This window comes from Mustela nivalis, assembly GCF_964662115.1.
Source record: "Mustela nivalis genome assembly, chromosome: 18".
NCBI lineage: Eukaryota > Metazoa > Chordata > Mammalia > Carnivora > Mustelidae > Mustela > Mustela nivalis.
The window spans coordinates 59673906-59701865 of NC_139037.1; the positions used below are offsets into that span (position 1 = coordinate 59673906).

The following is a 27960-nucleotide window of genomic DNA, read 5'->3' on the forward strand; positions in this document are numbered from 1 at the left end:
GCCCCGCGGAGAACTGGCCACATGTCACCGGCCGCGGGAATGTTGCACAGCATGGCCCCTGCAGGCGGCTGGGTGGGTTTCCTTCACAGCCGGTGTGAATCCCGTGCGCATACTGGGAACCCATCACGGGTGGCCGAAGCCTCGACTGAGGCCCGCGGTCACGGCTCCCCATTACCCTCTGTCCTGGCAAATGCTGCGGAGAGTCTGCGCGCACTGCAGACCGCTTCACACCTGGGGTAAACCCTGTGTCTGGGCGGCGGGAATCTACAACCGACGGGGCATATCCCTCTCCTCCCGACCTCGTGTGAACGTGCCCCCCACCCTTAGTAAAGAGACCTTATAAAAGTCTCGCTCCGCCAAGTGCGAAAACCCACAAAGCAGCTCTCCACAGAACGTAGTGTGAGGGTAATCTGGTGTGAAGCCTCATGAAGCGCCGTATTTTCCCATCTCCTGGCCCGAGCTGCCAGAAAACTGCACCGCTCTAATTGCCAAAGTCTTGGAAGACAAGACTTGTCCCCCCAGGTCCCCAAGCCCCGGGCCCCGGGCGTTCACTATTCCACGGCAGCGCGCGCCTCCCCACACGCGCACGTTCTCTCCCCTCCCGGTGGCAACAGGGCTTTCTGCGGGGCCGCGCCGGACTTTCGGAGGCTGTTGATTGGTCATAGTCCCGGCCACCCTACAGCCAATCAAGCGGGGGAAAGGTGACATCACTCGTTCTCCTCCCCTCCCCCCCGCAAACTTCCCTACTCCCGGCTCCCGACAGCAACAACCACGTGGGGGAGGGGTAACAGAGTAGAACTCGGTGAGGTCATTGCACCGCCCCGGCCGCCGCTGATTGGCTGCGGGGCTTGCGGGTGGCGGTTGGCTGCTACTCGCACCTCCCCCTCGTGCCGCTACCGCCGCCACTGAGAGGAGCCACTAGCGACGCCAGAGCCGGGAATCCGGGTGAGTCGGGGCCCTGGGTCTAAGATGCTCCCGGTGTGCAGGGAGACTTAGAGGAACTGCCCTGTCCGACTTTTTCTCCTCGCCCGGGTTCTTTGGTGCTACAGCACTCTGTCACATGGGAGTTGTAGTCTGCTTTGTACTATTGACTATGGGCCGGAGACGTAAGAAGACTACCATTCCCAGCAAGAATTGCGACTAGCCGGTCAACAAACGCCCAGGCCACGCCTCCTCAGCCTGCTTATTGGACAGCCTATCCCTTAGCTCTTCCTTCTTGCACTTCATTGGTTACTGTCCCTCACAGAGGCTGGGTTCCGGCCTAGACTGCAGGGCGACTGGCTACTGTATTCGTCATTCTGCACTAAGACGGCTTGCGATTGGTCTTGGCTGATGCCCATCACTTATTGTGGGGCAGGGCCCTAGGCAGATCAGGCGGTCGTAGGCTCAGGTTGGTGTCGGTCCCGGAGGGAGGCCGGTCTTGGACTTTGTCCCCGCCTCCTGGCGCTGCCGGGTGGGCAGAATTGGTCATGGCGAATGTCGCTCGTCGTGGAGAGGCGGAGCCGACCAGGCTGCGGATATCTATTGGTCTAGGACGGCGCCGGTCAGCGGGGTTGTGGCCGGTGATTGGCTGGCTGCTCCAGCTGTTGCAGGTCCATTCACCATTTTGTGTGTTGGAGTAAAAAAAAAAAGGGAGAATCGAGAGGGAGAGCCGGAGGGGGGGCGGGGAGGGACCGGACCGGACCGAGCCGGGGCCAAGGCCCCCCGCCCCGAAACCCTGCCGAGCCCGAGGTGAGGGGCGGGGCCAGGGCTGACACGGGCAGGGGGGATTTGGGGTGCTGGGGGCCGAGAGGGGACAGGTGGCAGGGACGGGGAGGGGGTACAGGGGAAAAAGGGGGGGTTGGATGGTGGGAAAGGAGGATAGAGTGGATGAAGTGGTGGGGAGGAACAGTGACAGAAAAGGGGTGACGGAGAGGGGATAGTGGGCAGAGAATGGGTAACAGGAATTGAGGGGTGACAGGACTAGATCAGGGTGACAGGGAGAGGGAGGGGACAGAGTTGGAGGGTTGACAAGGAGAGGTGATGGAGAGAAAAGGTGATAGGTCCAGAGATGGCTGACAGGAGAGTGACTTGGAGGGGGTGACAGAGATAGATGAGGGTGACAAGGATGGGGTGGCTGAGGAGGGGGGGGGGCCTAGGGCCTGTGAGGAGAGAGGCAGAGGTAGAGGTGGTGACAGGACGGGAGAGAGAGTGCCAGAGAAGCTGGTGCCAGGAGGGCTTATGGGAGCAGAGAGGATGAGACCCTGAAGAACCAGGGCCTGGGCTGGCCTGGGCTTCGGGAGTTCCTGCTTAGATTCTGAAGGAGGTGAGGAACCACAGGGCCTTGGGTGGGAGTTATCCAAAGTGGGGTGGACAGGAAGAGAGTAGGCCCAGGGGAAAAAAAAAAAAAAAGGCTTGGCTTTTGGGGTGAAGAGGCAGGACTAGGTGGCAGGGTCCAGGGGTGCCAGGCAATATGGTTGTAGGCCCTGGGAGGGGTTATGCAAAGGTTTGTGTTTGGGCAGGACTGGGGCCGGATCTCGGTCCCCAGGACAGTGGCCCAGCGGGTCAGTGGGGAGAAGGTGGTGGCAGCTGCCCAACTCCTGGACACTTGGATCCCTGCCCCAGTGTGAGAAGCCCCGGGCCCTACAGCTCTGCCTGTGAGGACCCCAGGATTGGCCCAGAGAAGGAGCAGCCTTGGATTGTATGGTCCTCAGGAGGAGCAGGCCTCGAGTAGGAGAACACAAGATCAGGGGTCCTGGGGGAGCCGGCAGACTGAGTCAGGGGTATCTCTGATTGTGTTTGGGTTAGGGCCCTGGGTACCCCCACCCTCCCATAGGCCCCCTTTTGGCCTCTCAGCTTCTCTTAGTCACTTCAGAGTAAAGTTTTTTCCCTTTTCTTTTCTCAGGGCAGCTTGAAAGGGGGAGGGCAGTAATGACTGTTCAGGAAGTGGGTGAGGTTGGCCTGCTGGGCTGGGCTTGCCCTGCTTTCTTTGACCTTCTCCCACTTACCCCCACCTGGAGTCAGAAGTTATATTTGGGGGCCCCCTGGCCCCAGCCAGCTCAGCCACCCTGTCAGAGGCAGCCCAGTGGTGGTGGTGTTGGGGGGGGATGCATGCAGGCCAGAAGGGGGGCTGGGCTTGCTGGTCTCACGCTGGGTGCTGTGGAGGGGAGGGGCAGGCTCCCATCCAGTGGGACAGGGAAACCCTGGGGTGTAGCTCTGTGTCCCACTGTGTGATGACGTGTGTGTGCCTCTGTGTGTGTTTTTGTGCGCGTGCGTGTGCTCATGCACGGCCCCGTGGCAGCACGGGATAAGCTCTTGCCCCAGACGTGCCCCTGCCTGCTCCCTGCCAGGATCTGGGGAGATGGCTATACCTGGCAGGCCTGGGTGCAGAGAAGAGTGGGCAGCCGTCCCTCAGGACTTTCAGCTGCCCACTCCTTCCCACGATGGCTGGCCATGCCAGGCAGCCCAGAGGGGTGGGGGTGGGGGTGGAGAGAGGCTCACATCACAGCCCAGTCACCTCCTTTTTTGTGACTGTGTTCCTGTGCATGTGTGTGTATGTGTATGAGTGTGTGTGCTGTCTGGACAGTGACAGTGCAAGGAAGCGTGTCCCCTGGATCATGTGACAGGCGGCACACTGAAATGGTTAGGAGCACAGACTTCTGAAGCAGCCAGATTGCCTGGGTTCAGACCCTAGCTCTGCCATTTCCTGGCTGGATGAATTTGAACAAGTTGCTTGTGTTCTCTGTGCCTCAGTTTCCTCAAGTAGGGCTGTCGGTCATACCTGCCTCTCAGGAATATTGTCAGGATGAAATGGGTTAATAAAATCAAATTCGGTCCACGGCTTGGCACAAAGCGAGTGCTCTACAGGCATGAACCATCACTACCTTTTTGTGCCCCGTCGGGCAGTTGCACATACCTGCTGTGGCCTGTGTAGAGGGAACAGATATATGTCAGTGTCCCCAACGAGCCAGAGTACATAACTCAGGGGACATGGGTGCCAGTCTGTGTCCAGGTGCCAGTCAGGGGCCCCCATGAGTGGAAGACAGCCAAGAGAAGGGCTTCAGGTATCAGGGACCTAACTAGGGCCTCAGCAAGTGGGAAGTCTTGGGGGACACTGGCTCTGGGAGGTTCCTGAGTTGCTCCCCATGATCCCTGTCTGCCCTCCCACCTGCAGGTGGACAAAAGATGAAGCCAATGAAGAAGGCATGTGTCGGCCTCCCAGGTTCTGGCAGTGGCGGCAAGTCCCCACCGGCCACCCGGGCCAAGGCCCTGAGACGGCGAGGGGCTGGGGAGGGCGAAAAGCCAGAGGAGGAAGATGAAGAGGTACAGCAGCAGCAGCCCCAGCAGCCTCCAGGGCCAGAAGAGGTTGAGGAGGGTGAGGAGGAGGAGTCCGAGCGGGGCTCTGGGGCTGAGGGGCTGACCCCGGAGCCACACCTCGAGGACCCGGCGGCCCCAGGCCCTGCTGAGGACCCTAAGGTAGAGGGGGAGGCAAGTCGCTGGGAACCCTCCCTCAGCCGTAAGACGGCCACATTCAAGTCTCGAGCGCCCAAGAAGAAGTATGTGGAGGAGCATGGAGCCGGCAGTGGTAGCGGTGGGCCGGCCGGGGCCCCTGAGGAGCGGGCACGAACCCCTGAGGAGGCTGGCGCCCTGGGTGTCCCTCCACGGCCACCCACCTCCACCCGTTCCTCTTCCACCGACACAGCCAGCGAGCACTCAGCTGACCTGGAGGATGAGCCCGCCGAAGCCTGTGGGCCAGGCCCCTGGCCCCCAAGTGGCACCAGTGGCGGATACGACCTGCGGCAGCTGAGGTCCCAGCGGGTGCTGGCTCGGCGTGGAGACGGCCTCTTCTTGCCGGCCGTGGTGCGCCAGGTGCGCCGAAGCCAGGACCTGGGCGTGCAGTTCCCTGGGGACCGGGCACTGACATTCTACGAGGGGGCGCCTGGCAGTGGTGTCCATGTGGTTTTGGATGCTACGCCGCCGCCAGCTGCCCTCGCGGTGGGCACAGCTGTTTGTACCTGCGTAGAGCCTGGTGTGGCTGCCTACCGTGAGGGTGTGGTGGTGGAGGTGGCCACCAAGCCTGCTGCCTACAAGGTCCGCCTCAGTCCTGGCCCCAGTTCCCAGCCTGGCCAACCGGCCGCTGTCCCACAGCCCCCACAGCTGCCACACCATGAACCTGAGGAGGCCGTGTGGGTGGCCCGTTCCAGCTTGCGCCTGCTGCGGCCCCCCTGGGAGCCTGAGGCCCTGCCAAGGAAGCCCCCCGCGGGCCCTGAGGAGGAGCAGGCTGAGCCAGGGGGTGCCCTGGCCCCCTGCCCTGCTGCCCTGGACCCCAAGCAGCCTGAGGATGCCGAGGTGTCTAAGATCAGCTTTGGTGGCAACCTGGGGACTTGCGAGGAGGGTGAGGAAAAGCACCCGCCGGCCCTGGGCACCCCAGCCCTGCTCCCGCTGCCTCCGCCCCAGCTCCTGTCACCGCCACCAAAGTCCCCAGCTTTTGTGGGCCCGGGCCGCCCTGGGGAGCAGCCATCACCCTGCCAGGAGGGGAGCCAGGGCGGCAGCCGGAGCAGCAGTGTGGCCTCCCTGGAGAAGGGGGCAGCGCCAGCCGCCCGGGCACGCACACCGCTGACAGCCGCACAGCAGAAGTATAAGAAGGGTGATGTGGTCTGCACACCCAACGGGATCCGCAAGAAGTTCAATGGCAAGCAGTGGCGCCGGCTGTGCTCCCGAGATGGCTGCATGAAGGAGTCGCAGCGGCGGGGCTACTGCTCGCGCCACCTGTCCATGCGAACCAAGGAGATGGAGGGCCTGGCGGACAGTGGCCCAGCTGGGGCTGGGCGGCCAGCAGGCGTGGCGGCACGGGAGGGCAGCACCGAGTTTGACTGGGGTGACGAAACATCGCGGGACAGCGAGGCCAGCAGCGTGGCAGCCCGCGGGGACTCGCGCCCACGCCTGGTGGCTCCTGCTGACCTGTCCCGCTTTGAGTTTGATGAGTGTGAGGCGGCCGTGATGCTGGTGTCGCTGGGCAGCTCTCGCTCTGGCACACCCTCCTTCTCTCCTGTGTCTACGCAGTCGCCCTTCTCACCTGCCCCATCGCCCTCCCCGTCGCCGCTCTTTGGCTTCCGCCCAGCCAACTTCAGCCCCATCAACGCCTCACCAGTCATCCAGCGCACTGCCGTCCGCAGCCGCCACCTGAGCGCCAGCACCCCGAAGGGAGGTGTGCTGACCCCACCAGACCTGGGTCCCCACCCGCCGCCACCTGCCCCCAGAGAGCGCCATTCTTCTGGCATCCTACCCACCTTCCAGACCAACCTGACCTTCACCGTGCCCATCAGTCCCGGGCGGAGGAAGACAGAGCTGCTCCCCCATCCGGGGGCTCTGGGGGCCCCTGGCGCAGGGGGTGGAGGAGCCACCCCGGACTTCCCCAAGAGTGACAGCCTAGACTCTGGTGTGGACTCGGTGTCCCACACACCTACACCCTCCACGCCGGCTGGCTTCCGGGCTGTGTCGCCTGCCGTGCCCTTCTCCCGTTCCCGCCAGCCCTCGCCATTGCTGCTGTTGCCCCCACCTGCTGGCCTGACCTCGGATCCTGGGCCCTCTGTGCGCAGGGTTCCTGCTGTGCAGCGGGACTCCCCCGTCATTGTTCGCAACCCCGATGTGCCGTTGCCCTCCAAATTCCCTGGGGAGGTGAGCACTGCTGGCGAGGCGCGGGTAGCAGGACCTGGGCGGGGCTGCCGAGAGACCCCAGTGCCCCCTGGGGTGGCCAGTGGGAAGCCTGGCCTGCCCCCACCTCTGCCAGCCCCTGTGCCCATCACCGTGCCTCCAGCCGCGCCGACTGCTGTGGCCCAGCCGATGCCCACCTTCGGCCTGGCTTCTTCACCCTTCCAGCCGGTGGCCTTCCACCCCTCACCTGCTGCCCTATTGCCCGTCCTGGTCCCTAGCAGCTACACCAGCCATCCTGCCCCGAAAAAGGAAGTCATCATGGGCCGACCTGGGACAGGTAAGAGATGCCAGTGCAATGGCTGGGTGAGGGCTTAATGGGGACGGGGCTACTCGAAAACTGGCTCTCGAGAGGTGAGCTCCCCACCTGGGGAAGAGCTCAAGGGGAGATTAGCCTCCTCTCTGCAGAGTAACTCTGCAGGAATTCACATCCAGGCAAGGGACTGGGCTTGGAAGGCTCAGGGCACGGTTTCTGGAGGCCTTCTGTTCGGAATGCACTCCCAAGGGCTTGAGCAGTCAGCAAACCTTTCCAGAGCTTTTGGGAGCCAGGCCCCCACAATCCTCATTGGGTAACAGAGTTGATAATCGCGATGACAGCTGTCATGTCTGGAGGACTGGTGGGGACATCATCATAATAAGCATTACCTGTGAGTTATCTTGCGAACCCTCAGACACACCCCGTACTGTACCTGGGATTGTTTTCAGCCCTTTGGAAATACTCGCTCATTTTGTCTTCACGAGCCTAACAGGCAGTGGGGGTGGGGGAAGTAGGATTAGGCTCATTTAGAGGCATCTGAGGCCAGGTTATTTCCTTGCCCTGGATCCCACAGTTAGTAAGTCCTGGGCCCAGCCTGCACAGCCAGGCAGGCCAGCTGGCTGGTCCCCACTGGGCCACAGTTCCGGGTTATAGATGGGAAGATGGAGGTTCCAAGGTGCCTTCTGCCTCGGGGTAGCAGGATCAGGACGGAGTGCTCGCCTCATACCTGTGCCCTGGAAATATCACAGGTGCAGTCAGTGCATGAGTGGAGCTGGGGGTGTGCTAGGCAGGCCTCCAGGTGTGAAATCCAGTCTTCTGCCCTCAGGAGAGGGCATGTAAGCCAAGAGTTGAAGGATGAGTTGGAACCAGCAACTGTGGGCTGGAAGAGCCTCCTAGGAGACCAGAAGGAGCACAGGGGAGCAAAGCCACTGTGGCCAGAGCGCTGAGGCCATAGCCCGGGAGAGCCAGTGGCCAGGCTAGATTGGGCCTTGTCAGAGCAACCGTCAGGGAGGGTGACCAGTCACCAGCCCGTTCCCGAGCATCTTTTTTTTTTATTTATTTCTTAATCCACTGTTGACTGGAGTGGCCTGGTCGTGTGGTAGTTGGTACTGAGGACACAGCCCTGCTCTTACAGGGCACACAGTCCTGGAACAGACAGATCTGTCACCGGACAGTGAGCAGCCAGAGCGGTCAGAGCTGGGATGGGGGAAGCCCAGGAGGCTGTGGGAAGTCAGGAGGGCTTCTTGGAGAAGGGGCCAGGGTATCTAAAGTGAGATATGCAGGGTGTGCAGAAGCGAGTCTGGCAAGGCCGGCAGGAGGACCATGAGGCAGAGGGAAGAGTTTGGGCAAAGGCCTCGAGGCCAAAGTAAGTATTTAAAGGAAGTGGAATCTGCAAAACCAAAGGCTCTAAGGGATGGTGAATGCGGGAATGCATGGCTCTGTCCAGGAGCAAGGGTCAGATCCCTGAGGGCCCTCAGGAGACTTGGGAGCTTTATCTTGGTGGCATTAGGGAGCCAAGATAGGCTTTGAGCTGATCATCTGACCACACCTGTACCGTGGAGGGTGAGTTCCAGGGCCTGAGAGCAGAGACAAGGAGAGCAGGGAGGAAGGGGGCTGTGGTGGGATCTGGGTGGGAGCTGGGACTGGGGCAGAGAGGCTGATGTGGCTGGGATCCCAGGCCCTAACCTCACGGAGCTCCAGCCCAGACCCAGAGCACAGGGACACAGGCGCTGTGCTTGCCCCTCAGACTTATATGCTGAGGTTGCGAGTTGTGTTTTTTCGCCCTGCCCCCAGCATTTTTTACATTTGTTAGTGTAGTTGATAGGAGCCCATTGCCACAGAAACGGGCACAGCGGGGATTTCTGTCTTTAGCCAGATGAAGAAAGTGAAGCAGAAGGACTCTATCTAGAACTATCCTCTTCTCCCCCCCACCCCACATGCCCACAGCCCCCAACATTGCCTTCATAGCATTGTATCACGTGACCCTCACTGCTGGCATTTGGAGGGGGATGGCACTGATGCAGGGCACCCGAGGCCCACCAGGGCAGACCCAACAGGGGTACCTGTCACCATTTTCCAGATGAGGAAAAGCGGCAGAAGAAGAAGAGTCTTTTCTTTTTTTTTTTTTAAAGATTTTATTTATTTATTTGACAGAGAGAGATCACAAGTAGGCAGAGAGAGAGAAAGGGAAGCAGGCTCCCTGCTGAGCAGAGAGGCCCATGCGGGACTCGATCCCAGGACCCTGAGATCATGACCTGAACCGAAGGCAGTGCTTAACCCACTGAGCCACCCAGGCGCCCTTTTTTTTTTTTTTTAAGATTTTATAGAAGAAGAGTCTTGATTGAGGTCACCCGGCCAGGGAAGGTCAGGACTGGGCCTTGAACTGGGTCTCCCAATCTCCAGATCATAGGATGCTCACTGCCAGAAGCTCCGGAGGTCCTAATTTCTTGAGCACCACCCATGTGTGTGCCTGCGTGGTACTCGGCTTTCTAAGTACCGCCTAAGCGTTTACTCACCAAATCCTCACAACACCCCAGGAGGCCAGCACCATTAGTACTTCCAGTGTTGAGGAAGAAACCACGCCCCAAGCGGTTAAGTGACTTGCCCAAAGTCACCCCGCTAGGCAGAAGGATAGTCAGGATTTGAACCCAGGCTGTCTAGCCCCAGGCCCTTGAGTCCTGCCACTAACAATGATAACAGTAATAGTAACCAGCCTTTCATTAAACATTTACCACGTGCCCAGCCCCAGGCGATCTCATCGATGCTGTGCAGGAGGGATTACCAGCCTGGTTTAGCAGCTGGGCTGAGGTTCAGGGAAGGGAGGCTGCGGGCTGTCTGGTCGTCAGAACTTGTACAGGGCCTGTCCTGGCAGTTCTGAGCAGCGCCTCCCTAACAACACCCATGCCGAGGTATCCAGGCTGCCCTCAGGTTCCCAGAGGCCTTCCCAAGCCCTTGGGAGGTAAGCACCTTGGGGCCTTCTGCCTCTGAGGCCCAGGTGGGGCAGACTATGCCAGGTGGCATAATGAGGCCGTGGTCCTATCCCTTTCTGCCTGCTCATGCCAAGGCCTGACCCTCACCCAGGGCAGCAGGTGTGAGGGGGCGGTCTGGGACAGCGTGCCTGCTCCTGTCCCCCGCCAGGCATTTGCTTCCGCTGGGGGACGTGCCGGGGCAGGCGGCCGGCATTCTCCACATTCTGTGCATGGCCGGGCCAGCCAGCTGCCACTGCCACCTCCCTCTGACTCTTCCCGTCTGCTCCCCAGGAGAGGAAGCCGCCCCAGGGCCTACAGCCCCAGCCCAGGAGGCCAGATGTCTCAGCCCCATTCCTGGCACGGCCTCCTTTCCAGCTCCCAGCTTCTGCCTGGCTTCCCTGTACTGACAGGCAGTGCCCCCTCTCCTGGGCCTCTGTCTGCCTGCCTTTGAGCCACAGTGTGTCTGTCTTTCTCCCTGGGGTCCCTACATCTGTCTGTCTGGGTCTCTATTCCTGGGCTTGAGTTTCTCTCTCTGGTCTTGTCTGTCTCTTTCTCTCTCTCTCTGCCTCTCTGTATCTTTTTTGGTTTGTCCTAACCTAGACAGCAGTCCTTTTCTGAGCTTTCTTTCATTCTACCTTTCTTCTGTTTTGGGCTCCTATCTTGGGATCCTGTGTCTCTGGACCTCCCTCCCCTGACCCTCCTCCCCCTCCTCAGACAAACTTGTTGCCCCTCTCCCAGCCCTTCACCTCCACCCTGTGCCCATCAGGCGCTCCACCCCTTTGAGTCTGTGGACAGTTGCTAAGCACTAGGTCCCTCACTCCCTTCTTGGGGAGTGGTGGGAGGTTGTACTGGCCTGGGAGCTCCTTCCTGTTTCTTGACAAATTAATGGCCCACCACTGTCTCTGAAACGTGGTGAGAGGTGTCAGGAGCCATCTACATCCAAGCACCTGTTCCCAAGACAGGCAGGAAGGCGGGGGCTGCATGGGCCAAGCTAGGAGATCCGGTTGTAGGGGAACAACAGGAAAGCAGCTCCTGTGCCCACCCACCTGCTAGAGGGTATGACCCAGATCACCCCGACCACCCCCTCAATGCCTTGCAGGAGACACATTTGGTGCCAGCTCCATTTAACGGAGTCCCACATGTAGTAAGACCTCAGACACTATGCTTGGCCAGGTGGGGAAAATAAGGACCAGAGAGGGGCCTAGGTTCTCTTGACTCCCCAAATCCATATTTTGCCCAGCAGAGTTTCTGTTTTGTCTCAAACAGGGAACCCCTTCTCTCCGACCAGAAGTCCCTCATCTCTCCCAGGTCCAGGCTGAACAGCCCTGGGGAATGTGGGTGGGGAAGGCAGACATGGAAGCAGGCAGAGGCAAGGATGAGCAGAGGGAGGTATAGAGTTTGGGGAAGCCAGAGGACAGAGACAAGTCGGTGGCTCGATGCAGGGTGATGAGGGAGGTACGGGTGTGCTTCTTAGTGGAAGTGACATTTGAGCTAAAGCTTGAGGAATGAGTGGATTTCAGGAGAGTGAAAGGCGTGTTCCTGGCGGAGGCAGCCATAGGAAGGAAGGCCAGGAGGGGTCAAAGTGCGTGACATCTGTGTCCAGTGGAAGCTGGAGCTGACACTAGAGCCCAGGATTGGCAGAAGGGTGCCAAGGAGCACAGATCTAGCCAAGCCAGCTTGAATGCTGGTAGGTCGGTGAAGAGGCAAAAGTTTAGACCGGAGAGGGAAAAGGTTTGATTTGGATGTTAGAGATCCCTGGAGACTGTCCTGGAGAGGAAGGAGGCCTAGGTTGGGAAGAAGAGGATGACCTGCCAGGAGAGAAGAGAAGGGGCGTTTTTGAGATAGCGGTAGTCAATCTTAGAGACTTCCCTAAAGAGACCCCAGCAGCGGGAGCTGTAACGGGTAGGCTGCCTCCTGGCGGCGGTGGCCGCGGTGAACGGCGGGGGTCGCGGGCGCGCGCATGCGCGGGGCGGGGGGGGGAGGTGCGGCCCGGAGCCCCCGGCGCCCCGGCATTAATGGCTCCATTAGTGGCCGGGAGGGAGGCGCATTAGCGGCGGCGACGGCGTCTGGCTCCCATTACCACCGGCGGCAGCGGCTGCACCACAGGCGGCTGGACCTTAGCCCGCCGCGCCGCCTCCTCCGCCCGCACCCCGTCCCCTGTTCCCGCTCCCCACGGGGGCCTGGGCCAGGGAACCCCTGTCTCCCTGTTTCCGCCGCAAAGCTGATTGAGACCAGGCACACCTGGGTTCAAATCCCGACCGTGCCACCACCTGACTGCAAGATCCTAAACCCCTTTGAACCTTTTTCTTGCGAAGCAGCCGAGGAAACAGGGTGCACCGGGACTTTGCAGATCCGGACCCGTACCCTGAGGGCCGCGCCCCGGCCCTGTCCGCAAGGAGGGGCACGGATTCCCGCGCCCCAGGGGTAGGCCCCGGGCGTCGGGCCTCCGTCTTTTCCATTGGCTGCCTACGCGTCTGCCGACGCTGATTGGCCGAGACCACCCCCCTCCGTTGCGCCATTAACCCTTAAGCGGTCGCGCCCTCGGGGTGGGCGCCCCCCCGCCCCCCCGCCCCCCGCAGACAGCTCGGGTGCCAGCTGGCCAGTGCCCCGCCGCGGCCTGCGTGGGTGTCAGGCCGGCCGGGCGCCCGCCCGCCCTCCCAGCACAAAGCGGCTTTGTGGGGCCCGCCGGGGGCTGGCTGGGAGCCAGGCGGCGAGTGGAAAATCTCGTGAGCGCGGGGAGGGGAGGAGAACGCAGGGCGGCGCCCCCTCCTCCGCCCGGGTTGGGGTGCCTCCCTCAGTCCGCGCCGACCAGCCCTCTCAAGCCTGGGTGTCTGTACACTCCCCCACACCACCGCCCCTTTCCACCCCCAAACCCACATGCCCCCCCCCCCCCGTCCTATCACAGTCCGTCTCCCAATCCCTGGGGACCCTCCCCCACACCTCTCGCCTGCCTCTTTCCCTCCTAGTCCCCCTGCCTACCCCAGCCCCACTCACACTGACTCACCCCGGCGCTATTTTTAGGCCCCCATCCCTCCGGAGCGGCACCAGCCCAATCCTGGGCTCGTTCCCCAGGCAACCCTGGCCGTCGCCGACGCCGCCCGGGGTGGGTGGGTAGGTGGGTGTGTATGTGGAGAGCGGGTGAGGGGAGCTGGGGACACGGGGGTGGTGAGCCAAGGCGGGGACCCAGGCCTGTAGAGCAGGGTGGGGAGCTGCGGGGGACAGGGGCGCGGTACCTCTGGGGCTCAATAAATGGGCCCGTGAGTTCAGAGTGTGTTTGCTTGTCCCTCAGTCTGTCAGCATCCCTGGCTGTAAGCCCCAGAGCTCTGGGCAGGCCTCAGCCTGTGCCACCCTGGGTGGCAGTTGGTGTCTCTGTCTGGGCTCCCTGTCCCTGGACTAGGGTGTGGGGTAGTGCTGCGGGGGATGTTTGGCGCCAAACCTTTTGTGAAATTGGTGGTGGGTGGTGTAGGGGGTACCTGCTTTGAGTGAAGGATGGTGTTGCACTTCCTCTCAGATGGGGCTGGGGCCCTGGTTTGGGAAACCCCCTCAGCCTTTCCCAATTAGGGAGGCCCCAGTTAGCGTTGAGGATGGCTGGAGAGATGGAGCTGTCTGGGGTTAGGACCTGCTCCCTCTTCTCCACTTCTAATCACCCCCACCCAGGGTTCCTCCACTCTGAACAATGGAAGCTAAGTATAGGGCTGGCCCAGTGCCCAGGGCAGGGGGGCCCTTCCCGCCCGGATTCCGGCCCCTCCCTGCCAGGCTGGGTCCCCACTTGGCTGTTCCCTACCCTGCAAGGGGCCTCTTCCCATCCCTCCTATGTGGGCACTGTGTCTTCTACCAGATGTGCAACCCTCTCAGATGTGTGGGGCCCTCTTTCCTTGCTATGCCAGGCCTTGCTCTTTTTCTCACCCTACAGAAGTAGGGGAACTGGGGGCAGTGTTTCTCTGTCCTGGGCTGCATTGCAGTAGGGAAGGGGTTAATTTTCAGTAGGTGACTCACCGGTGGGGAGAGAAGGGAGAGAAGGGGGCAGCGGTGGGGAGATAGCGGGCCACATTGATTTCAGCCTTGATTTCTGCCTCACGTTGCAGTCCCTGGGGCAGTGAGGTAATGGAGGGTCTGAGTCTGGGGCTGCATAGGGAGGAGGGGGCAGTCACCTAATAGTCCCTCCAGTGGCCCCCTCCAGGCTCACAGCCAAGTGTCTGGCCCTGCAGTCTCTGGAGGTCAGAGGGCTATGGACCTTCCCTTCCCCTCTGGGCCCAGATTACTGGTTTCTGTACCCTTTCCATGCCTTTGGCTCTATCAGTGGACGGAACAGGCTGGGAAAGGGATTTGTTTGTGCTTGTCGCTGACTCCACCTGTGTAGGAGCCCACTCTTTGTCCATCGGAGGTTGTGCAACTTTTAAAAGCTGCCTGGGTGTGACCCCAGGCCTCTGCCTCTACTGGTAGTGACCCCCAGGCCCATCTTGAGTGATCCAGAGCCTCTGCCTCTCTCCCTGGTGGACCCTAGACTTTGTATCCTTGTCTGACCATATTCCTGGAGGTCTTCGAGTGTCTGCCAGGGTCCACCCCGAGGTTAAATTTTCAGTAGTGGAAAGAGCAGCTGAGTTGGAGCACTGGGCTGTTAGGTTCTGGAGGGATGATCTTGCACAATTTATTCAGTTTCTCTGAGCCTCATTTTTTCATCTGAACAATGGGCATAATAAAGTGTACCTCACTAGTGGATGTGAGGATTCAATGAGCAGTATAATACATTCAAGCTCCCAGCACACTGAAGCCCCAGTGTTCATTTCCTTTCTTCCTCCTGGCCCCTTTCTGGAAGGGTAGCTTCCAGCCTAGAGTGGCAGGGCCAGCCCATGGTAGTGCTCTGTGCCCCCACCCCTGCTTGCCTCCTACTGCCTTACTGTGAGGTGGAGGGTCCCAGGTGGCTGCTGAGTGTCAGGCCAGTGAGTGACCATGGTGCTCTGTATCCCTGGGGGGCCAGGGTATTGAAGTAGTGCTTACTGGGCTAAGTTTAGGTAGTGGGGGGGGGGGTCAGTACAATGGCATCTGTGAGAGTTAGCCTGTACTGGGAACGGGAGTTGGCCAGGAAGGCCACATGAGGGTGTGTGAAGATGGAAGAGTGTGTGTGGTTGTGTGGGAGGGATGTGGGGTGTGTAGTGTGTGTGATGGACAAGCAGCACTTGTGATTAGATGTGTGAGATAATGCTGCCCGTTTGATATGTTTTTTGTATGATGATTCATGTGGGCTGGCAGTGAGAATGTGCGTTGGTGAGCATGTATGACAAGGCGTGTATGAAATGGGTGATATGGAGGATGAGTGAGAACGAGTGTGTGATGATGGCTGGAGAGTGAGGGACCCGGAGTGTGGGAGGTTGTACAGACATGTGAGCAGGTGTTCAAGGTGTGTGACTTCGTGTGTGCCAGTGTGAGTGTAAGGCCAAGGGTACATAGTACCGTGGGATGTGTATGAAATAATGGGTGTGGTAGGAAAACTCTGTCTATGAAAGGGTGTGTGTGTGTGAGTGTGTGGTGGGGGAAGAGTCTGCTGGTGTTGAGTTGGTAAGGGCTCCCGGTGGCTCGCGTAGCCCTACCGCGCAGTTCTTCTGGCCTGCGGAGCCATGAGCGCTCAGGCGGGCGTGAGGGAGGCGGGCCAAGCCGCGCGTGAGCGTGTTCTTCGCGTGGACTGGACACACGTAGCGCCACACACAACCCCAGGGCCTCCGCAGCGCGGTGCCGTGAACCGCCCCCCTGGCTCGCTGCCTTTACTGCAGTGCGCCCTCCCTGCCACCCTCCTCCCGCGGTCCCGCCCCGGGCCGGCTTGGGGCCAACCGGAGCCCGCCCCGCCCTTTCCTTATTTGCATATGACTGACGTTCCCCCGGGGCGGCCAATGGGGGCGGGCGCGGCGGGGCCTGACCCGCGCGCGGCGGCGGCAACCAATGGGCTCACGCGCGGGGGGCCGGGCTTGCGCGGAAGGCCGCGGGGGAAGCGGGGAAGGGGCGGGGGGAGGTGCGGCGGGGGGAGGGGAGCGCGTAGTAGTGGCGGGGCGGGGAGGCGGCGGTGGCTCTGCGCGGGGCTCGCTCGGAGCGCACGGACGCACGCACGCTGGTCCGTCTGGCCGCTCGGAGCCGAAGGTCGACCCGGCGCTGAGCCGCGGGCCCGGAGCCCGGAAAGGCGGGGCGGCAGCACCGGCAGCCGGGGCGCGCGGGGCCAGAGCCGTTACCCGCCGGAGCTGCGAGGGAGGGAGGGAGCGAGCCAGCGAGAGGAGAAGGGAGGGGGCCACCCCCGCGCACGCGCGCCCCGCCCCGCCTGCCCCGCCTGCCCCGCCCGCCGGGCACCAAGCGGGAGGAGGGAGAGGGAGGGGGCGGCGCCGATGGCCCCTGTGCCGCGCGCCCCGTGACGGCCCCCGCGCGCGCCAGGGGGCGGGGCGGGGCCGGCGCGCTCTGACCTCCCCCGCCCCCCGGGCGGCGGGAGGCAGGCGGCGCTGTGCGCAGGCGCGCCCGGCAGAGACCCCCCCCCCAGGGGGGCGGCCGGAGGGGGGTGGCGGGGGGGGGCATGCGGCGACGGCCTCCAGCTCCCCCCGGGCCCGAGCGGCAACGGCCGAGGAGCCGGCGGCGGCCGGAGTGGCGGCGGCCACTGAGGAGGCTCGAGCCCCGGCCGGGCCTCCCCGCGCCGGACCATGTACTCAGCCCACAGGCCCCTGGTGCCCGCGTCCGGCGCGGCCTCCCGTGGCCTCGGCATGTTCGGTCAGTAGAGCCTGGGCCCTGGGACTGCAGGGGTCAGGGTGTTGGGGTGCTAAGTGCGGCGTAATGGTGATAGGGGTCTAGTACGAGAGTGATAGAGGCGGAGTACAGGGGTGACGGGAAAGTTACAGAGCTCAGCTGGGCCAAGCGGTTAGTGACGGCAGGTGGGAGTGTAGCGGGAGTGATGGGAGTGAGGCGAGGGGAGTAGCTGGGGACAGCTGTGGTGTTTGGGTAATGGGGTGGTACGGTCCGTTGTCATTGGAGGTGAGGGGTGCAGAGTAACTGGGTTGCCAGCATAGATCAGGATAGGGGCAGCATGAGACCTGCTGGTCTTAGGTGTGGAAGAGAGGGGGAAGGGAATGTGATGGAGTAGTGGGGCTAAGAACAGGGTTTGGGAAGTGAGTGAGGTACTGCTTGCTTAGAGCAGAGTGATGGGCTGGACTGTGTGTGGTGTGCTTTGGAGAGGCAGAAGGAGGGATCCAAGAACCTGGACCATAGTACACTGAAGAGGACTTGAGGGGCAGGACTAAAGGACTCTTCCCCCATTGTCTGCTGGTCCCCTTCTTCCGCACCCAGCAGATGAGGAGGCCCAATGAGAAAGATCTTGGTGAAGAGAGGGACAGGTTGAGGTCCTTGGGGTTGGAGGGCCGAGCAGGCTTTTGTGGTCCCCAGTGCCCCAGGGATTGGGGACAGGGTTCTTAGAGTGTCTTGAGACCCCCTCTAGTGTTGGCTTCCTTATCCCTCCTCTGTTGACTTGATGTCTACTTTTTCTTTTGTCAGCCCCTTGCAGAATGAGGTCTCGAGGCTAGCCTCTTCTATAGAGCTTTCTTAGTCCAGGCTTTTGAAGACATAGAGGGGTCATCCCAGGTCAGATTGATCCAGATCAGGGGGAGGCCAGGAATGATGGAGACCAAGGCTAGGGCGTTTCCCTTCTCTCTTCATCGTCTTCCCTCACAGGGGCCTCCTCAGCTGGTTCCACTTCCCCCAGGGAGCCAGCAATGAGAGGACAGCCCACTCCTAACCTAGGCCTGCTCCAGGAGTCCTGCCAGGGATGGGTCCCAGCCCAGGGCTTAACCCTGCTACCACCCAGCTCCTGGGGCAGAAGGTGGGACCCCTGGAACTGCTCTGGGAGGGAAATGGTTTCCTGTGAAAATTCTCAAGAAAACACCTGGCACTTTTGTCTTCCTTGGGCACAGACTTGTAACAGTTCTCTTGTCTGCCTCATTGTCTGTGCCTTTTCTTCCAAAGGGTTTACCACACCCTCCCCTTTTTGGGCAAAGACGCTGGACGCTGCACCCAAGATAAGCTCAGAGCTTGAGAGGGAGGGGGGCTGGGAGACCTCTTTGTGGGCAGTAGATTCTGTTAAGGGACAGGGGAGACACTGGAGCCACCTGTGCCCAGCCCGGGAAAGGCAGGTCTGGCTCCTTGGGGTGTGTGCTATGGGGAGAGAGGCAAGGAGAAAGACTTAAGACCCCACACCTTGTGGGTAATGGAGAGGAAAGAGAAGGGGAAACCAAGCATGGTCTCCTCAAGAGAGAAAAAGGGAGTAGGAGGTGAAGATGAAGGGCTATGTCAGTTAGGGTGCTGGGAATGTGGCATGACTGGGGAGAGTTCCTAGCCCTGCTCAGGTTTTGGGGCCTTGGGAGTATGAGACGGCAGTTGAACATGGCCTGGTTTGTGACAGGAGCCAGTCATTCCTCTGGCCTGGTCCCTGGTGGCAGGGTTGGTGGAGGTGGGGGGAGGGAATGGGGCGTGAGGCCTATTTCCCTTCCCAGCTTCTGTTTTCTTTCGTATAAACCTCGGAATCGTACAGAGAGGAGTTTTTCCTGAAATGATGTTGCATGCATGAGCCCACGGGGCTCTGGGATAGTGGAAGGGGGTGTGAAGGAGGCGTGGAGCCACCTCATCCAGGGTGGAAATGAGCTTGAGTTGGGGTTCAAGGCCAAGGTTTCCTGCTGCACAGCTTAGCTGGCTTCTTCCCACAGTGTGGACAAATGTGGAACCTCGCTCTGTTGCCGTGTTCCCCTGGCACTCCTTAGTCCCTTTTCTGGCCCCCAGCCAGCCCGACCCCTCTGTGCAGCCAAGTGAGGCCCAGCAACCTGCCAGCCACCCAGTGGCCTCCACCCAGAGCAAAGGTGAGGAGTGGGGGGCTGCAGAACACATAGGGATAGCGTCCAGGGAGCCCAGGAGCCCTCTGACCTGCCTCTCTGCTCCTAGAACCTGCTGAGTCGGCGGCTGTGGCTCATGAGCAGCCACCAGGTGGGACAGGGAGTGCTGACCCTGGGCGGCCCCCTGGAGCCACCTGCCCTGAGAGCCCAGGGCCCGGACCCCCCCACACTTTGGGGGTGGTGGAACCTGGAAAGGGTCCCCCTCCCACCACTGAGGAGGAGGCCCCTGGCCCTCCAGGAGAGCCCCGGCTGGACAGCGAGACGGAGAGTGACCATGATGATGCGTGAGTGCCACGAGACTTGGGAAGTGGGAAGGGATGGTGACCAGAGATGGGGCCCTCACTGTCCCTGCCACTCCCGCCACAGCTTCCTCTCCATCATGTCTCCCGAGATCCAGTTGCCCCTGCCACCTGGGAAACGCCGGACCCAGTCCCTCAGTGCCCTGCCAAAGGAACGAGACTCCTCTTCGGAGAAGGATGGACGCAGCCCCAACAAGGTACCTCATCTCTATACCTGTCCCCAGCTTGCCCTCTGGCTGCCCAAGTCTGTTTTGTGGTTCTAACATCTCACTCGGGCCTCTGTGTGCTGCAGCGGGAGAAGGACCATATTCGGCGGCCCATGAACGCCTTCATGATTTTCAGCAAGCGGCACCGGGCCCTGGTCCACCAGCGTCACCCCAACCAGGACAACCGGACCGTCAGCAAGATTCTGGGCGAGTGGTGGTACGCCCTGGGGCCCAAGGAGAAGCAGAAGTACCATGACCTGGCCTTCCAGGTAATGCCTCTTCCGCTTGGCTCCTCCCCAGCTTCCTCTGGTGGGGTAAGTGAGTGGAGGGTCCCTCCTTTCTCTCCCGCCAGGTGAAAGAGGCCCACTTTAAGGCTCACCCAGACTGGAAGTGGTGCAACAAGGACCGGAAGAAGTCCAGCTCAGAGGCCAAGCCTGCAAGCCTGGGGCTAGCAGGAGGACACAAGGAGACTCGGGAGCGGAGCATGTCGGAGACGGGGACTGCCGCTGCCCCTGGAGGTTGGTTGGCTCCTTGGTTGACTTGTCCTGCCCCCTCCTTCCCTGAGAGGTGCCAGCTACCCCTTTGTTTGCTCAGCCCTTACCCCAGAACCCTATGTGCTGTCATTTCATTTAAAGACCCTTACCCATAAGGGAACTGGTAGTTTTCTCAAATAAAAGAGCCAGGGAGGTCCAGACAGATAGAGTTCCCAGGCAGTCTTTTCATTATCAGTTGTCATTTACTGAGCATTTACTACATGCCAGGCACCAAGGAGAGTATAAGCTCTATTTCTGAAAGTCATACCCTCGTTTTCCAGACGAGAAGACGGACTCAGGGCACCTGGGGGGCTCAGTTAAACGGTTGCCTTTGGCTCAGGTCATGATCCCAGGGTTCTGGGATTGAGCCCCACATCGGGCTCGCTCCTCAGTGGGGGAGCCTGCATCTCCCTCCCTCTGTGCTTGCTGCTTGTTCTGCTTGTGTTGTCTCTGACAGATAAAGTCTTTAAAAAAAAAAAGAAAAAAAAAAAGGAAAGTGAGACTTAGGCAGAGTCACTTGTTGGAATTTGTAGAAGACTAGTAAATGGTAGAGCCAAAGCTTAAACCCCAGTTTGGTTGATTTCCAGAACCATAGTTGGAAGCCCCTCGTTGGCTGCTTTTGCTGACAGAGTGTCTCACCTGCGTAGTACTGTTCTGAGGCATGTTTTTAGAGTGACCTGTGGGTTCGGGCCTGCAGTTCTCTGAAGGTGGGGTTGCTTCCTCTCTGAGATCTGGGGATGGAGACTCAGGTCCATGGTTATTAGCAAGCGAGCATCACACGACCTTCAGAGAAGGCCTGCTTCCTGAGGAACAGTCCTTTAGAAAATGCCAGGCTGGTGGCTCCCAGGTAGCCCAGGATTTTCAAACTTCTTTTGCTCAGGACCTAGAGATATGTGTGGACAGCCTGGGTGCCGCTGAAAGACTTCTTGACTCTGTGACACCTCTCTCCTTATATTGTGCAGTGTCCTCGGAGCTCCTCTCCGTCGCAGCCCAGACACTCCTGAGCTCGGATACCAAGGCTCCAGGGAGTGGTTCCTGTGGGACAGAGCGTCTGCACACAGTTGGGGGACCTGGCTCTGCCCGGCCCCGAGCCTTCTCCCACAGTGGGGTCCACAGCCTGGATGGTGGGGAAGTAGATAGCCAGGCACTACAGGAACTGACTCAGGTCTGGGGGCAGGGGAGCTGGGCAGGGAGGGCTGCCCCCAGGTGATGGCCCCCACTGAACTCTCCTGGTGCCCGCCCTGCAGATGGTATCCGGCCCCGCATCCTATTCTGGTCCAAAGCCTTCCACCCAGTATGGGGCTCCAGGCCCCTTCTCAGCCTCTGGTGAGGGAGGTGCCCTGGCGGCTGGCGGGCGACCCCCGCTGCTGCCCACCCGGGCCTCCCGTTCCCAGCGTGCAGCCAGTGAGGACATGACCAGTGACGAGGAACGCATGGTCATCTGTGAGGAGGAGGGAGACGATGATGTCATTGGTGAGCAGTTGCAGGGCCTAGAATCCTGCCCAGAGAACAACAGGCTAAGGTTTGGGGGGGTGGGCAAAGAGTTGATCTAGGTCTCAGGCTTTTCTTTCTTGTCTTGCATGTTTGTTTATGACTGCAGGCATGTTCAGCTCAGGCCCAACTGAGTAAGCCCAGCCTTGCCCTTGGGAAGCTCCTGGCCAGGCAGGAAACCAGGAGGACAGGGGCGTGGATGGTCAGGCCATGGGGCACAGTGTTAGGTGGTGGTACCTGCATGCTCTTAGGCTCCCCCGGTGGGCAGGTGGGCACACCCTAGGTAGAGGAACAACATTCTTGAACAATAGTTACTGCTGGCAAAAAGGGGTTGAGGTAAGGGCCCGGGCTCCCTGCTGTTCCTCCTGGACAGTCTTACACCCAGCACTTCTGCCAATACTCTTCGCTCCCTCAGCTGATGATGGCTTCGGCGCCACTGACATTGACCTTAAGTGCAAGGAGCGGGTGACTGATAGCGAGAGCGGAGACAGCTCTGGGGAGGACCCAGAGGGCAGCAAGGTGAGAGTTGGGGAATTGCTTTTGTCTCGTCACGGTCCCAGGAATGGGAGGTGTGTGCTCTTGTGTGCATCACTACAGAGAGATTAAGGCCCAAAGAGGGCAAGCTCCTCACCCCATGGTGAATTGGGTCACAGACTGGGTGAACTGAGGCCTTCAGCCGGCCTTGCTGCCAGGCAGGAGAGGGATGGTCAGGTTGTGGGTGTCCGGGATCCCTTGATGTGGTTGTGTCCCCTCCTTCCACCTAGGGTTTTGGCCGGAAGGTGTTCTCGCCTGTGATTCGTTCCTCCTTCACCCACTGCCGCCCACCGTTGGACCCTGAGCCCCCAGGGCCCCCGGATCCATCACCTCCAGCCTTTGGCAAAGGCTACGGGCCCACCCCTTCGTCGTCCTCGTCCTCACCTGCCTCCTCCTCAGTCTCAGCCGCCACCTCCTTCCCACTGGGCTCAGGGACCTTCAAGGCCCAGGAGTCAGGTCAGGGCAGCACGGCAGGCCCACTACGACCCCCACCTCCTGGGGCTGGGGGCCCAGGGACACCTTCCAAGGCCACCCGGTTCCTCCCATCGGATCCTGCCGCCTTCCGGCGCAAGAGACCTGAAAGTGTGGGAGGCCTGGAGCCACCAGGCCCCTCAGTCATTGCAGCACCTCCCGGCGGGGGAGGAAGTGTCCTGCAGACGCTGGTCCTGCCCCCAAATAAGGAGGAACGGGAAGGCAGCGGAACCCGCATGCCCTCGGCCCCAGCCCCGTCACTGGCCTATGGGGCCCCAACAGCCCCCCTGTCCCGCCCAGCTGCTACCATGGTCACCAATGTGGTGCGGCCTGTCAGTAGCACTCCTGTGCCCATCGCCTCTAAGCCCTTCCCTACCTCTGGCCGGGCTGAGGCATCTCCAAATGACACTGTGGGTGCCAGGACTGAGCCAGTCACGGGGTCCCGGGCGCCAGGGAGCTCCCCGCTGGGTGTAAGCTTAGTGTACTCGGACAAGAAGTCGGCAGCAGCCTCCTCGCCGGCCCCGCACCTGGTGGCTGGGCCCCTCCTCGGTACTGTGGGAAAGGCCCCTGCCACAGTCACCAACCTGCTGGTGGGCACACCGGGTTATGGTGCCCCAGCGCCCCCTGCTGTTCAGTTCATAGCCCAGGGGGCCCCTGGCAGTGGAGCCACCACAGGCTCTGGAGCAGGCGCTGGGAGTGGCCCCAATGGGCCAGTGCCCCTGGGCATCTTGCAGCCGGGCACCTTGGGCAAGGCTGGGGGAATCACCCAGGTGCAGTACATCCTACCCACGCTGCCCCAGCAGCTTCAGGTGGCGCCTGCCCCGGCACCAGCCCCTGGGACCAAGGCAGCAGCTCCTGGCGGCCCCGCACCAACCACCAGCATCCGTTTCACCCTCCCCCCGGGCACCTCCACCAACGGCAAAGTTCTGGCAGCCACTGCACCCACCCCTGGCATCCCCATCCTGCAGTCCGTACCCTCTGCCCCGCCCCCCAAAGGTGAGGCTTGGGCTGAGTGGGGAAGGAGAGGGGCCCCAGGCCTTTGTAGCTGTCTGGCAACTTCTCTCTCCCTTTGCAGCCCAGTCGGTGTCTCCTGTACAGGCTCCGCCCCCGGGTGGCTCAGCTCAGCTGCTGCCCGGGAAGGTACTAGTGCCCCTGGCGGCCCCTAGCATGTCCGTGCGGGGTGGAGGGGCTGGCCAGCCACTGCCCCTGGTGAGCCCGCCTTTCTCAGTACCTTTGCAGAATGGGGCCCAGCCACCCAGCAAGGTAAGGGCATCCTGGCTCCTGTTCCTGTCTCCTCCCCTCCTGGGCGTTGGTTTCTGTGCCATGGTGTCTGTGTGTTTTTCCTTTGATCTCTCGTGCTTTTTTCCCTTTTCATATGTCTTTCTTGAACTGTCTCTAGGACTGTGAGTGCGTTTTTCTGCGTACTTCGGTGTCTGTGTGCATCTCGATTCTGCTCTCAGTGTCTGTACCTTGTTCCTTTGTGTTTCACATGCCTTGCTGTTTTCTTTGTTCCTTTCTGTCTTAATTCTAAATTTTGTGTTCCCTGTCTTTGCTGAGACCCACCTTTCTAGGTCTGGGTCACCCTCCCATCCCATTTCCAAATCCCCAGCTCACCCCAGCCTGTGGGTGCCCTTGCCCACAGATCATTCAGCTGACTCCGGTGCCTGTCAGCACACCCAGTGGCCTGGTGCCGCCCCTCAGCCCAGCCACACTCTCCGGACCCACCTCCCAGCCTCAGAAGGTCCTGCTGCCCTCCTCTACCAGGTAATGGCAGCTGAGCCCTCACCTGGAGGCCAGGCCAGAGAAGGGTCTGGCGGGGGTGGGCAGCTCACCTCACTCCTCCCCCTTCCTCTCCTTGCGGCAGAATCACCTACGTGCAGTCAGCGGGTGGGCACGCCTTGCCCTTGGGCACCAGCCCTACGTCCAGCCAGGCTGGAACAGTCACCTCGTATGGGCCCACGAGCTCGGTAGCCCTAGGCTTCACCTCGCTGGGGCCCAGTGGACCTGCCTTTGTGCAGCCCCTGCTTTCAGGTGAGGGGCAGTGTGGCAGGTAGAGCTGGGGACCCAGGGTGGTGCGGAGGCAGCCCAGGCCCTAACTGGGGCCCCTGCCTCTCCTGTGTCTCCGTCCCTGCAGGCCAAGCTCCATTGCTGGCTCCTGGCCAGGTGGGCGTGTCGCCAGTGCCCAGCCCCCAGCTGCCGCCAGCCTGCACAGCCCCCGGAGGTCCCGTCATCACTGCATTTTACCCTGGCAGCCCTGCACCAACCTCCTCTGCACCCCTAGCCCAGCCATCCCAGGCTCCCCCAGGTCTGGTCTACACCGTGGCCACTAGTACCCCACCTGCTGCCACCATCCTGCCGAAGGGCCCACCAGCCCCTGCTACTGCCACCCCGGCCCCTACCAGCCCTTTCCCTAATGCTTCAGGTGGGTGTTGGGCCAGCCCAGGGTGGGGTGAGTTGGGGGACTCGGGAGAAGGGCTCCAGACAGGCCTGGCTCAGCAAATGCTTTTTTTCCCCACCAGCAGGCTCCATGACCTACAGCTTAGTGGCCCCCAAGGCCCAGCGGCCCACCCCCAAGGCCCCCCAGAAAGTGAAGGCTGCCATTGCCAGCATTCCCGTGGGTTCCTTTGAGGCAGGTGCCCCTGGGCGGTCAGGCCCTGCAGCTCGGCAGCCCTTGGAGCCTGGCCCAGCCCGGGAGCCCCCTCCTCCTGAGTCTGAGCTTGAGGGGCAGCCTACGACACCGGCCCCTCCACCACCCCCAGAGACCTGGGCTCCCATGGCCCGGAGCAGCCCCCCGCCTCCCCCGCCTGCTGAGGAGCGGACAAGCAGCAAGGGCCCTGAGACTGTGGTGAGCGCTCAGCAGGCCCCAGGGGCTCCTGTTGCTGCCTGGCTCTGCGTTTCAGCCCATCATCTGCTTTTCTGCTCCATTTCCGTTCCCTGCACACCTGTATGACCCATGTTCTTGTTTTCCCCCGGGGGTGGGGGTTGTGGTGGAGCTGGGCCTCCTATGTTCCTTTTGCTTGTCTGTATGACGGAGTCTTCTCCAAGACTCTATGTCTGGGTCAGTCAGCGTCCTACCTCTTTGTTGTTCTGAGTTTTGCACCACTGAGTCTGAATCCAGTATTCTCCATCTCTCTGCTATCCCTACCCCAGGCCAGCAAATTCCCCAGCTCTTCGTCTTCAGACTGGCGAGTCCCTGGGCTGGGTCTGGAGACCCGTGGGGAGCCTCCCACCCCTCCCAGCCCAGCGCCAGCTCCGGCTTCAGCCCCTGGCGGCAGCGGTAGCAGCAGCAGCGAGGGCAGCAGTGGGAGGGCAGCCGGGGACACCCCTGAGCGCAAGGAGGCCGCTGGTACCGGCAAGAAGGTGAAGGTGCGGCCCCCGCCCCTGAAGAAGACCTTTGACTCTGTGGACAAGTGAGCATGGGCTGGGGTCTGCGGCAGCGTGTGCGGGGCTGGCAAGAGAGGGGGGCAGCTGCAGCCTGGGACGGTGGAGGTGACCCTGCTGGCTCTCCAGCAGGGTCCTGTCAGAGGTGGACTTCGAAGAGCGCTTTGCTGAGCTGCCTGAGTTCCGGCCTGAGGAGGTGCTGCCTTCGCCCACCCTGCAGTCTCTGGCCACCTCGCCCCGGGCCATCCTGGGCTCCTACCGCAAGAAGAGGAAGAACTCCACCGGTAGGCGAGTGCGGGCCACCAGGGGAAGGCGGGGGACAGATGGGGGCCACCTCTGCTGAGCCTGCTTTTGTTGGACCAGACCTGGACTCGGCCCCTGAAGACCCCACCTCGCCGAAACGCAAGATGAGGAGACGCTCCAGCTGCAGCTCAGAGCCCAACACCCCCAAGAGTGCCAAGTGCGAGGGGGACATCTTTACCTTCGACCGTACAGGTGCTGGCACCGAGGCAGGCGGAGCTATGGGGGACCCAGCACCTGCAGGAAGGGTGGGGTCTTGGAGATGGGGTTACAGAGGAGAGGTGGGGTGGATGTCGCTGAGAGGAAGGATGGCGGGTCAAGGATGGATTGAGGGGGTTCTGGAGTCTGATAGGGTCCAGAGGCAGGTGCCCTCTCTGAACTCTGCTAGGGAAGAGAATTTGGTGAGGGCTGGGTGGACACTTCAGGCGGGGCAGGGGCTGGCTGCCGCAGTCCCCAAGACCCTGCTGCCTGCTCCACTCCCAGGTACGGAAGCAGAGGATGTGCTCGGGGAGCTGGAATATGAGAAGGTGCCATACTCTTCCCTGCGGCGTACCCTGGACCAGCGCCGGGCCCTGGTCATGCAGCTCTTCCAGGACCATGGCTTCTTCCCATCAGGTGAGTGTGGCTCCGCGTCTTGGCGGGCACTTGCAGAGGTCCTGCCTGCTCCTCTCACCCTGGCCTCCCCACCCCCCACTGTCCTTCTGTCCCCAGCCCAGGCCACGGCAGCTTTCCAGGCCCGCTACGCAGACATCTTCCCCTCCAAGGTGTGTCTGCAGTTGAAGATCCGTGAGGTGCGCCAGAAGATCATGCAGGCGGCCACTCCCACGGAGCAGCCCCCTGGAGCTGAGGCCTCCCTTCCTGGACCGCCCCCCACTGGCACTGCTGCTGCCCCTGTTCCCACTCCCAGCCCTGCTGGGGGCCCTGACCCCACCTCACCTGGCTCGGACTCTGGCACAGCTCCAGCTGCCCCGCCACTGCCTCCGCCTCCAGAGCCGGGCCCCGGACAGCCTGGCTGGGAGGGCCCCCCCCAGCCGTCCCCCCCGCCCCCCGGCCCCTCCACAGCTGCCACAGGCAGGTGAGGGCTCCGAGAAGACCCCAGGACCCACAGTACGCCCCTCAGGATATGGACAGTATGTAGGTGGCAGGAATGGGGGGGGGGCAGGATGGTTCCCTCCTCCCCAATAAAGCCATTTCGTCCTTTTTAGTTTTGGGCGGAATGAGGCCTGCTCCTCTTGTCTATCCCCCTCTCCCCACAGCTTTCTCCCTGTGATGGGGGGCAGCTGAGGGGAAGCAGGGGCACAGTCTCCCTCCACCGAGCCCGTGTATATAACCTGGAGTGTGTTACCTTCAGACCTTTTCACTTGTACTTTATGCAAAATGGCTCATGTGAGGGCTACAAGCTGGTGGGTAGTGTGGGCCTTGGGCCACAGGGAGGTGCCTGTGGAGTAGGGGGAGTTCATGCACCCCTTTTTTCCCCAGAGGGGCTGGACTCAGGTTAGTTTGGGGTGGGGGCTCCTGCACTTTGCCACAGGCCTGGGGAGGGTTCTCTCCCCACCCCCTCTGCCCTCCCAACTTGGGTTGTACTTTCTAAGAAGGTGATTCCCCCTACCCTTGTCCCCATCCCCAGAACAAAACATGTTGATCATGTGCAATATTTCTTACTGTGCCGAGAAGCCGAAATGACCGAAATTAAAGCTGTTTAACACACCTGTGTGGCTGCCCACTCTACAGGGAGAAGGGGTATGGGTTGTGCTGGTCCTGCCTTCAGATGGGCAAGAAGCTATACACTAGCTGTCTGCTCCCCCCCCCCCCCAATACAACCCTCACTGCAGGGAGCAATGCCCGGCTCACTGTGGACTGAGCAGCCTTTCTGGCCCTGGTGCTTGAGGATCACTGTCGCTACTCTGCGTCTTACGCAGACATC

At 61.2% G+C, this 27960-nt stretch overlaps 1 protein-coding gene across 14 annotated transcripts; it reads left to right on the plus strand.

The window, feature by feature from the left end:
• The first annotated feature begins 782 nt into the window (after nt 1-782).
• CIC (capicua transcriptional repressor) lies at nt 783-27743 on the plus strand. Of its 14 annotated transcripts, none has more exons than XM_082711414.1 (21): nt 783-945; nt 4154-6970; nt 18639-18788; nt 18871-19105; nt 19188-19317; nt 19413-19595; nt 19679-19844; nt 20822-21024; nt 21107-21332; nt 21766-21869; nt 22115-23351; nt 23431-23618; nt 23998-24119; nt 24220-24386; nt 24490-24777; nt 24875-25200; nt 25506-25765; nt 25866-26020; nt 26100-26231; nt 26520-26651; nt 26748-27743. In XM_082711414.1, exons 2-21 carry the CDS (start codon nt 4165-4167, stop codon nt 27113-27115), a joined length of 7578 nt encoding a protein of 2525 aa, XP_082567540.1. In that variant the 5' UTR covers nt 783-945; nt 4154-4164; the 3' UTR covers nt 27116-27743. The 14 variants fall into 14 exon arrangements, 10 of the variants coding, with proteins under 10 accessions (XP_082567540.1, XP_082567544.1, XP_082567542.1 ...); XM_082711418.1 differs by having other exon boundaries at nt 25869-26020; XM_082711416.1 differs by having other exon boundaries at nt 24878-25200.
• The last annotated feature ends 217 nt before the right edge of the window (nt 27744-27960 follow it).

What these genes read in the sequence shown, in the direction of transcription:
- CIC (XM_082711414.1), top strand. Translation starts at nt 4,165, where the DNA reads ATGAAGCCAATGAAGAAGGCATGTGTCGGCCTCCCAGGTTCTGGCAGT. An exon ending in ATGGACGCAGCCCCAACAAG is followed by an intron (nt 19,318 to 19,412) that starts GTACCTCATCTC and finishes TGTGTGCTGCAG; the next exon opens with CGGGAGAAGGACCATATTCG. An exon ending in CTTTACCTTCGACCGTACAG is followed by an intron (nt 26,232 to 26,519) that starts GTGCTGGCACCG and finishes CTCCACTCCCAG; the next exon opens with GTACGGAAGCAGAGGATGTG.